The 12,102-nt window shown below is 33.9% G+C and overlaps 1 protein-coding gene across 1 annotated transcript; it reads right to left on the bottom strand.

The window, feature by feature from the left end:
• Positions 448-2,292, bottom strand: LOC109352489 (putative pentatricopeptide repeat-containing protein At5g43820). The gene has a single exon (XM_019594490.1). The coding sequence runs from the start codon at positions 2,252-2,254 to the stop codon at positions 647-649; it is 1,608 nt and encodes a 535-aa protein (XP_019450035.1). The 5' UTR covers positions 2,255-2,292; the 3' UTR covers positions 448-646.

Consider the following 12,102-nt stretch of genomic DNA (forward strand, 5'->3'; position numbering starts at 1 on the left):
AAGTAATTTTACCAAAGTAAATATACAACCTTTGAGAAGGGAGAGTCCTTTACAATAAGCTTGTATTTCTTCCACTTTCTAATATTGTGTTCCACACTGCAAATAGAAGAAATTTTTTATATTAACATAGTATACAATAAAAAGAGAGGAAAAACCAAAATACTGCATAAACTATTGAGAGAAAAAATGTATGCATTAACAGTATACTAGTTTATACATTGTCAGTCCATCATTCACCAATCATTTCTAATCATCATTAACTTTTCAAAAAAAGTAATACAAATAAATGATAGATAATGTATTGAGTGTGTATAATTATTTACAATGACAGTTGACACTGCATATATATTACACTCTAAACTATATTATATTACTCTAACTAACAACTTTTTATTCACAAAAAAGTATATCTAAACTAAAATTCCTGGAAATACAAGTTGTCTGACATATAGAGAAAGAACACATAAACTGTAAGCATATTCTACTGAACAAACATCCTAAACCATTTAAGGTATTGTAAAAGATTCAAAGTAAGAACATACTAAACCAGTCATGTTTTCAAGCAAGTGGCTAAAGACCACAAGACTAGCAATGTGGAAAGCAAACAAGAGGATCTACTGCAAGTGCTTCTGATTAGGATGCCCCTTCAAAAGTGCCAACCATTAGAGCGCCAATATTTTCTTGCATTTGCAAGGGTACGAGCATGTCTAATCTTCAAAAACAGCCTGTAAGCCGTCTCTTCTTTATTTGAAGCAAGCAGTTTGTTACTCAGTTTACTATATACAAGCCTGCTCGGGCAGAAGCCTTTGCACAAAGACTCCTCCATAACAAGAACAGCATTTTCCAGCTGTCCTAAATTACAAAGACCACTGATGATGAACTCATAAACTTCAACGTCTGAGATATATCCACATTCTTGCATCTCCTGCCACATGCTCAACATCGTTCCACATTTTCCAAACTTAGAAAGACGCATGAGCATTATCTTATATGCATCCATTGATATCGTACACCCTAACTTGCTTGCCTTCTTGTAAATCATCAATGCAGCAAACGGAGGACCATAGCTACATAAACGTTCGATGAAGGACGTTATAGTCCCAGTAGAAGGCACAACTCCTCGCATTAGCATCTCATCAAACATCTGCAGTGCATCTGCCACTTTCCTCACTTTGAGAAAGGCATTAATGATTCTAGTATATGTTTCAACATTAGGTTCACATTTTCCACTCAACATTTCATTATAATACTTCATACACTCACCAAAGTCTCCAACCGACACGAAATTGAAAATCATTGAATTATAACAAGCAGTATCCGGCGCACAATTCCGCTCCTTCATACCACAGAAAACCTCAACAGCCTCATCCATCCTACCTTCTCTCCCCAAACCCTCAATAAGGAAACTAAACGTCACGCAATTAGGACTAAACCCATCATCCACCATTTCCTTCATAATCCTCTCAACCTCACTCACCCTACCTAACCTACACCAACCACCCGCAACAGAATTATACGTCGCAACATCAAACACCACCTTCCCTTTCATAGACCGCAAAACAGAATTCGCAGCCCCTGCATGATTCCTCCTACACAGGCACAACAAAAGGACATTCAAAGCCTCGGTATCGCGACTCATCCCGAGAAAATAATCATCCAAATTCATAAACACATGGATTGCCTTAGACACATGACCAGCCCTAACATAACTATCAATAACAATAGACAAAATAAATAAATCACCTTCAACCTTTTCTACCCTCATATTATGCAACACTTGAATCATAAACTTAAAGAATTTCCTTCTCCCTAGTGCCTTAACAATAACACAGTAAGTTTCGATGTTTTTCGGTATAAGTGGCTGTGTAAGTGCCCAATTGAAAAATGTAACCATTGATTCACCACTCATGTTACCTGAATCAACTACCTTACCGAGAATATCAACGTTGATTTGAACATCGACGTTAGACAAGGCATGTTCAATTGCGGATTTACCCTTTAGTTTTTGGAGGAAAACACCACGGAGTTTATCTTCCGGGGGTAAGAAACCGTCAACGAGGGGCTTCGGTTTATGTGAACCGGGTTTGGGAATAATGGGGAAGAGGTGTGAGATTTGGTGAAGGATGTGGTGGTGGTTGAGATTGGTTGAAACGGCGTCGTTGGGGAGAGATGAGAACTGTGAAACGAGGGTGGAGGGAAAAGAGTGGGGTTTGGGTTTTCTGAAGAAACGAAGGAGAAATGATGGAAGCGCCATCAATGAAACAAAACAACTCTTGGAATTTCAATGTTGCTTAGTCATCGCATACATTTTGCTACTACTAGTAGCAATACCTTTGACATATGTCAATTTTCCATTCAATCAATTTAGAGAATCTCAACGATATTTATATATATTTTACTCACAAGAATCAAATATTTTAACATTCTATTATATATAAATATTTAATGATATCATATATTATTAAATCAACGCCTAGTTAATAGCATAAGCTTACGTTAGAAAAGAGTTTTGGGGAATAAAGGTGAAAACAAGTAAGGTTGTTTATCATAGGCCTATTATAGACTTTTTTTAACATGTTAAACTTAGACTTTTTAAAAAACGTATTTAGCTTAAGAGGTGAGACTTTAGATTATCTAAAAGACCTATTAAACCTAACACTTCCGTCTATTTGGTATATTATATAATAATGCTTCTAATATATTATTTTAATATAAGTAAGATTATTATATATGTAATTTTAGTTTAAAATATATATACAAGAATTTAATTTAATTGTTAGACTTATATGTGCCAAGTTAAAAGTAGGTAAATTAGTATATTTAAATATAGACATGTTAATCTATTTTAAGATTATTTAGTTTAAGAGACTGTTAAACTTGCTAATAAGTCAGGTTAGACTTTTAAACACATTAGCATATCAGACATAAACTTCTATAAACTATATAGGGTTGGTTTGTTTAAGGCAAACTTTTATGTAACATGTTTTCATCCCTCCTTAGGAGTTGACTCTTGATCTACTTTATTGTAATAGAATTGATTCCTCGTCAACTTAGGGTTAGTTTGGGAGTTGGATTTTGGAGGGGAAAGGAGGGAAATGAAAGGCTTGGGAGCCATGAAACAAGTGTATATCATGGTTACCAAGCCTTTCCTTTCCCTCCCTTCCCCTCCCTTCCCTTCCAAAATCCAACTCCCAAACTAACCCTTAGGAAACTGTTGTCTAGTAATGCCATGAGAATCTAGTTCTTAAGGCCTTAACTGTTTTCTAATCTTTTTTTAACCGACAAAAGGTATAAATATTTTTTTTAAAAGATTAAAATATACTAACTTCAAAATTATTTAAAATACTTATATGAAAAGTTTTAATGTCTTCTATTCTATTCCCTCGATATATGATTTTTAAAATACTTATATCTAAATTTTTTTTCGATCGATCAATATTGTTTTCTTCCACTTGAACTTATATGTAACTCTTTCTTAAAAATAACTTTATTTTTAAATTTATTGCACGGGATGAGTTTATTAAATTTCTTCTAGTATTAATTTTTAAATTATTTATTTGCCTAAAAAATTTATTCAGGAGTGGATTTTGTGCATCCAAATTCATGTTTGAAATTTAAGATAAATTTGAATAGGTCCATTGATCTTTACTAAAAAGTTTCATTATGAATTGTTTTCTATGACAATTTCGTCTCAATACATTATTCAATAATATAAATAAATAAAACAAACAGATGTATTTATCTAAGTGGTGGACTTAATGTACCATTTGTTTAAGTAATTCACCACTTGGGTGTTTGTGCTCCATACTCTTAGTCTTTGTTTAGAAAGGGAGAGTTAGAGAAGAGAGAAAAGAGAAAAGAGGGAGAGAGAAGTTGAAGATAAATGAGAAGTTTCTCCCATTTTATTGAGAATGAAGAAAGAAGGGACAGAAGAAAAAAGTGATTGGACTCACAAAAAAAATTTCTCTCCACTTATGAGGAGAAAGTGAGAAGAGTAACTTTATGTGGACAATGATATATTGTCCCAAATGATGTCTTAAACTATATCTCAAATCATATCAATTAAAAATATTAATTAAAATTATAATAAAATTTATAATTTAAAATTATAACATTTATTTTTAATTAATAATAAAACAATATTTTTCTGTATCTTTTTTTTATTATAGGATATTTTTGTAATTTGAATCACAACATCGTCACTCTCTTCTCATTTTCTATCCAACAAAACAAAAGAGAAAAAAAAAATTATTTCTTTATATTCATTTTTTCTCATTCTTCTCTTATACCAAACATCACAAATATCTATTTTATTTCTCATCTTCCTATTTCTTACATCTTTCTCTCTTCTTATTACCAAATAAAGTCTTAGTAATATTTTTAGATTGACTTCTTTATTTTAAATTTATTTTTTACGTTTTTTTTAAGATACACTATATAAAATATTGTTTATAATGAGTTAATGGTTTTCTTCAAATTTCAAGTATGATTAGAATGAGTAGACCGACAAGGTGTTGGATTACTCGTATAAGATTTAAGAGGATATTTAATGATTTAATAAAAATATTTAATGATGGGAAGAGTAGAGTCAATTAATATCATGTTTTCTCTTTTTGAGTTGAGATGCGATAGCGTAAATAAAGTTGTTACTTCTCTTTCAAGATGGGGATGACAAACTATGATTGACATTGAATCTTTCCTCTTAGTCTTTATATAATAAAAATCACCACAATCAATAAAAAATTTCTACCCAAAAACTACGTAGGTCTTTGTAAACACCAAATTTTGACCAGGATAGTTTTTTTAAATGAATGATTTATAAAATTTTAAAAAGTGTGGCAATTGAGATTTTATTGGCCCACTCAGATTAGAGTTGAAAACCCAAATCTTTACCCAATATTTAATCCTATTTTAGAATCAAGGAGTGAGGTGAGGAAAAATTCAAAAAAAAAAAAGTGAGGGACGGAGGAAGGCAAACATAATCCTCGTATTTCAAAAAAGGAGGAGAAAAAGTAGTAACTCAAGGAGGTGACAAATCCATACCGGTCTAATAATAAAACCAAAAACCAATCCAAAATAGACCGAAACCGTAAAAATTGAATGTGTTTGGATCGTGTTGGACTTGTTTTTTAAGATTGATTGGTCTGGTCCGGATTTTGGTTTCACCTCTTGGATCCAGACCGAACCGAAATAGTATGTAAAGTTTAAGTGTATAATATTTTTAAGTGTCTTCCAAACTTAATCTTAAGTCCCAACTCTAAAATTGTACATATATTTTATTTGTTATATTCTATAACATACACTTATATACATGTTTCTATGTTTTAAATCATATTGATTATATTTCATACACCTTTTTAGAACTTAAACCAATCCCACAACTAAATGAAGAGGATTCAAGTGTTATTCTGATTAGGTGTTTTGTTATCAAATTTATTGTTGTGAAAGTATTATTGTTATTAATCATCGGTGAAACACTGTAACTATTAAAATTACGTTGCAGATGCTCATATTATTGTTATTGATATCTTGTTGTTTTTTTATTATTGATATCTTGTTGTTGTTACTATTTTTTACTTTAATTATTATTGTCTTACTGTTTATTACTATTTTATGATGTTGTTTACTTATACTATTGTTGCATAATATGAAGCACGGATTCGTCAAACACCCTCACGTGTCGGTGTCCGACACGTATCCGACACGAATACACTCGGATTCGCAAAGGATACGTATCCATAGAGTATCCAAAAATTAAAAAAATAAAATAAAATAAATAAATATTAAGACACGTATCCGATTCGTTTTCAATAAAATATAGGATATATGGATTTGTGTTCAGTAAAACATGGGATATATAGATTCGTTTCCAATAAAACATGATAAGATATATTCTTTTTCAATAAAATAGGATAAGATAGATTCGTTTCCAATAAAGCATGATAAGATAAATTCGGTTTCATTAAAATAGGATAAGATATATTTGTTATGGAGGGCAATGATTTTAGGATAGATTTGTTTTCATTAAAATAAGATAAGATAGATTTGTTATGGAGGGTAATGATTTTAAATTTCCATTATATTTTTTACTTTGGATATTTTGATTTACACTTATAATTTTATCATTTTTTATTATTTTATACGCGTATTCCTGAACGTATCGTATCCTGTATTTTGTAAAAAATACGTGTCGACGTATCGGATACATATCGTATCCGACACACGTATCAGTATTTGTGCTTCATAGGTTGCATACATTTTAATAATGTTTAATGTTGTTGAACACTATTTTTATTGTTATTTGATGCTTAATATTTAGTCATTTTTATGAGTTTTGAGTGTAAGTGCAATTTTAATATTTTATAAAATAAAAAGATCCAAACCGAAATCGCATATTATATTTGGATTGGATCGGACATCTTAATATAAACATACCAGACCAGTCCAGACCGCATGTTAATTACGTGTTTGGATCAGATCATTTTTCGCCTAAAAATCGAATAAAATGGACCGCGAACACCCCTAGTGACAACCAACAACATAAAATATTCTTCTCTGACTTTCGTTGATCTAGGTAGGCTAAATAAAGTCTTTTCTTGTTCTTATTTCGTTTTTTCTCTCTTTCATTCTATCTCAAATTTGCATGTTTTTTAAATATTTGCATTGCTTGAAATTGCTCTAGGGAAGAAAGGACGTCATATCGTGACAAAACCAGTTCAGTTCTGTATCAAGTCGCTAGTTTGGGTGGGAAAAACCTCACACGACCCACTCGCGTATGCTCACACAAGGATGAGCTGCGGTGGTACATCCCTACCAAGAGGGGTTTGCAGCTTCACAATAAGTCACCGCAGAACCATCTTCCGAGGTGGCTCCCTACGTCTAGGACCCTTCTGCCATGGAAGTTTTTCGGCGGGCCACTGTTCACGCCGACATGGGCCCTCCGGCTGTCCAAGCAGCCCACGGTGACCGTGACACTTCCATGTGTCATGGTGACCCCTTTAATGGGGTTGTCGGCGCGCTAGGGTGGGGTGGGCTACGGTGAAAGGGATTTTCCATAACCCTAATTCTGGAATTGATTTTCCATAACCCTAATTGCAAAATTGATTTTCCATAACCCTAATCCTCAAATTGATTTTCCATAACCTTAATCTCCAAATTGATTTTCCATAACCCTAATCCCCAAATCAATTTCACCATAAAACCCCAAATCAATTTTTCATCATAAAGCCCCAAGTTAATTTCCCTTTTTGTATTCACAAATACATTTTCTATTTCTTTTTTAAATTTAGTTTTTTTTATTATTCTGTTTTTATTATTGTTTGTTTATTTAATAAAATCAAGGAGAAATACACTATGAGATTCATGTTTTGTCGCATTATCTAAATTAATTTAATAAAATCAAGGAGAGATAGTGCACTATGAGACTCGTCCCTATCGCGTTATCTCAACTTGATATTTTCAAATAAAAAATAATTTAAATAAAAAAATTAATAAAATCAAGGAGAGATAGTGCACTATGGACTTGTGCCATATCGCGTTATCTCAACTTGATATTTTCAAAAATAATTTAATAAAATCAAAGAGAGATAATGCACTATAGGACTCGTGCCCTATCGTGTGTTACCTCGATTTGATATTTTCAAAATGATTTAATAAAGTCATTGAGGGGTAGTGTACTATGGGACTCGTACCATGTTGCGCTATCTTATCTTGTTATTTAAAAAATCAATCAATCAACCTTTTTTCGAAAAGAACTACATAACCTTAATTTCTCAATAGCAACTAGAGATAAATAGGAGCAGATATTTTCCTATCAGACACAAAAAATAAAAAACTTTTTTGTCTTTCTTTTTTTGTATAATAATGTGAGGGAAAAATTAATGTTTTGAAATAATATCCACATGATTGATCTATGTACCATTTTTATAACGGGAAGTATTAAGTGCCTAACAAATTCATCATTCATAACCAACTCCTGAACTTAATTTTTCTTTGTGAGTAGGTCAATTCTTTTTTTTAAACATGATTTTTCATATTTTCCCACTAAAAAACATCAACGATGCTCCATTGCATTTATTTGCATTATTTCTGTCACATCTACGAAAGTAGGGTAGCGACAATATGACGACTCCATTGGGAATTTTATGAGAGTCAAGCCTTTTATGATTAATTATGTGGACATTTTATTCATTATTTTAATTTTACCTTTTTTTTTTGTTTTTTTGTTGTTTTTACCGCTTTTATGTTGTATATATTTAACTCTTCTTTATCGAAGTTGTGTTTGTGTGTCATGTATGGATTTTAGGTTTATTTATTGGGTTTTTATGCATAGTTATTATTGAGGTTTGTAAACTCCCCACACACTGCACTTATCATGCATTGTTACTTCAGCCGTCTACCCGACCTATTTACCTATTGTTAAGGATGCATTGGTTTTTCGTCATTAGGCCTCCTTGCATATTTTGATATTGCGTTGATGTATCACTCCGATTATTACTGGATATTATGGATATGGCCATCATGGTGTCTTGTGCATCTTCGTGTCATATTTGTGATATTCGAGTCGCCACCTTCCACTAGTGATGACAGTCAGGGGAGCTAGAGGAAGTCTAGTATCATCGAATTCTACATATATGGACTTTAGCACTTCATCTTAGGGTTGGACATTTAGACCCGAATAAGCTGTATAGGATAAACCTCCTTTATATAGGACACAAGAGTATACATTTTTTATTATTATTTATTATTCGACATAAAGTCGGGAAAACTTTCATCCCACAATCATAGGACTCACTATCACATGAGCATGAGTGAATTAAGATACCACTATACTTTGATATTCTTTTAACACGATGGAAGACGTATAAAAAAACATTTCATACAAATGCATATGATACGTTCAAAAAAAATCATGTCATCATAACATCCATGTAAAAAACATGCCATGCATTAAAAAAAACATGTTGTAGAAACACTAACATGCATATCATACCAAAAAAAACTCGTTTCCAACCCTCGTTCATATATGTCATGCATCGGTGCATACAATTCATCCATGTCACGTCAAAAGAAATCAAAGAAAAAAGAGAAAGGATAAAATGAAAAGGAGAAAAATTCCGTGTGGCATGTATGTTACTGTATCATGCATTACTTACACATATGTATAAAGACTGACATTGTCATATGCTACCTTTTAGGATCTTTAACCTATGGTATCTTTTTCTGCACAGTCAGAGGCTATGGATATACAGCCAAGCGCTAGTAATGCTAATGTCAGGAAAGGGGTAAAAGCAGATTTCAAGATTGCTAGACTTGGTAGTATCAAGGTAATAGCTGAGAAGATTCCCTCTGAAGTTCAAGTTGAGTTCTTGGAAGAGTACGAGAGACTGTATGATATATTATTTGTTGATGTCAACGTTGCAGCCCTTAATGCACTGACTCAATTTTGAAATAGCGACCTAGGGGTTTTCGAGATGCCTTGTTTAGGCACATTCCTAGTGGTCAAAGAATACCAGCAATTGCTTATGGCCTGAAGGGGTCAAGGGATCTATATTCCAGGGGGTGAAGGTCTAATCAATGTGATGAGGAAGATCATTGGGCTAACTCCCACAGACCGTATGGAGAGGAAAAATAATCAGGTTTTGTTACAAAATACTCTAGAGCGGCACTTATAGAAATTGATAGGTCAAAGGGATTGGGCTGTAGTGAAACCTATAGTAGCTTTGCTTATCTATGGGGGTTAACTCCCATCGGTCCTTTATACGATCGGGCTCGAGGCTATGAGGGTTTTCTACAAGATATACAAGTGGAAGGTTGACTTCGTGCCTGCAATCTTAAGGATACTTTCATAGCCATTTCTATTTGTCACAGAAAGGGGTTCCATAAGATCCATTGTTGTGCTCACCTATTGTACATGTGGATGGCACTCATGTACATGCTGTCAAATATCAAGCCTACATTAATTGCATTGTGATAAACTTTAATAGTGTTGTTCTTGAAGAGGAGATAGTAGCTCAATGGAAGGTGACACTTGAGGGCATCATTCCAAGCGAGTATCGATGGATGCGTTGTTGGTGCCCATAGAAGAATATGATTATCAGGTGTGGTTCCTATAGCAATGAACCCCTACTTGGCACTAATAGGTATTTCTTCTACACTCTAGAGTTGGTGTTGCGACAACTCGGGTGAATGCATATTAGATCAACTGATGAGCCTAAAAGTGTCGTTCACGCTTATGGAGATGATGGTGAACTAATAAAGAAAGTCAAAGAAGCATGGGATAATATGGTTGTCCAGGATGATCAACAGTGAGGAGAAGCAAGAGTCTGTAGTATGCCTTAATGCGATAGTTGGATGGCTGCTAGAGTTGGAGAAGTGACAGTTTTGCTCCCATTGCCAAGAGAGGAGAATCTGACCTCAAGGGAAAAGAAACTTCAGAGCATGGTGGAGACCTTAAGGGGACAATTGAGCATTGTCGATGGTAAAAGGTAAGATGCTCATATTATAAAAACCATAAAAAGACAATGAGATAGAGAAGCTACAAAATGAACTAAAAATAGAGAATGAGGCTTATGTGTCGGCTACTCTAAAAAGGGCCAAAACCGAAGCATCTGTTAAGATTCATAAGTTGAGAGGGTGGCTAGAAACCTAGAGGCAATATATGGAATCAAGCGCTAAACAAAAGGTTGAATTGGAGGAACAAATAGGAGTTACAAGAATGTCGTCCATCTTAGAAACGTGAGAATTGCTGAACTAGAAAGAGATCATGTTAGCAGCAAGTCATTGTGTGACAAAATCAGATTGCTCATTTAATGGAGAAGGTCTCACATTTGTAGGAAGTGCAAAAAAGGATGGATGAGTATCAGAATGCTTTAGCCAAAGCTAAGGGAAAAATAAAGCGGAAAGGGTACAAATTGTAGTTTGAGTGAAAAAACATGGGTCTCGAACTCAGTTGGAAAGAAGAAGATAACCAGAAAAAGCTGGAGGCTGCCAGGAGGATCACATATGAAGTTGAGGGGTGTAAAGAAATATTGAGGCACAGGTCCATATCTTTGTTGGGACATTGGGAGACCCTGAACTATGATTGGCTTGAAGATTTCGAGTCTGTGTACCAAGAAAGTATAATCTGTCAACAAAGATCAAAATGTTCTTCAACGAATATCAGAACACAACTAATGGAATCAGGAATTGGAGGGAATCTATGGGATGGATAAACCCCGAGTAGAAGGATGATTCAACATTCATGGAGGAGAACTCAGAGGAAGAGGATTTGGAAGAAGAAGATGTTATTATAATAGATGATGATTGGAGTTGACTATTAAATTTTGTAAAAAAGAGGAGAGGAAGAGAAACATTATAATTCCCCCCTCTTTAAAAAAAATGATGATAACAATAAATAAGGTCCATTTTTATTTCCATTATCTCCAATCTTCTATAGACTTCCTCATCACGTTCAATTCCTTTAAAAATGCAAAACTTAGACGTATGGTTGGGCGAAATTCAAGGCTCAAGATAGCATTACTAGCACGAGACTCAGAAAAATGCAACCTTACCATGGAGTCCTTGTGCTCTTTCTGTGGTTGTCATTAACCGCAATATGATCTAATGAGGTTATAACCTTAGAAAGTGGTTATGGAATGGTTGTCAAGTGTTGTGCGGACAATTTATCGTTGGATAAAAGGGAATTAACCTTATATAAATTAATCCTACAAAATGATTATTTAATGAATGTATGAAAAATGTAGGACTTTATTTCGAAACCACTATGCAACCTTGGAGGAACAACTCCAATATGAGTCACTCTTACAACACAAGGTCACATGCAAGAATGGATTCTGCTAGCTTACATGGTGGAAGGAACTTCGTAGAGGAGATTGATGAAGTAAAGGGAAAGATGGATGAGTTGGCTCATGCATAAACTAGGATGGAAGACACATTATAAGACATCAACACAAACCTCACCTGCAGTTACCACATGGACATAGCGGGACACTCCATTGAGGATTGTGAATAATTTAAGTTGGCATTGAGGAAACTAATGGCTTGTAGAAAGCTTGAGTTCGAGGATGAGATTCGGCTGGATATTAGTAAAAATCCTATCCT

This window comes from Lupinus angustifolius, chromosome LG07 (assembly GCF_001865875.1).
Source record: "Lupinus angustifolius cultivar Tanjil chromosome LG07, LupAngTanjil_v1.0, whole genome shotgun sequence".
In the NCBI taxonomy this organism is placed as follows: Eukaryota; Viridiplantae; Streptophyta; class Magnoliopsida; order Fabales; family Fabaceae; genus Lupinus; species Lupinus angustifolius.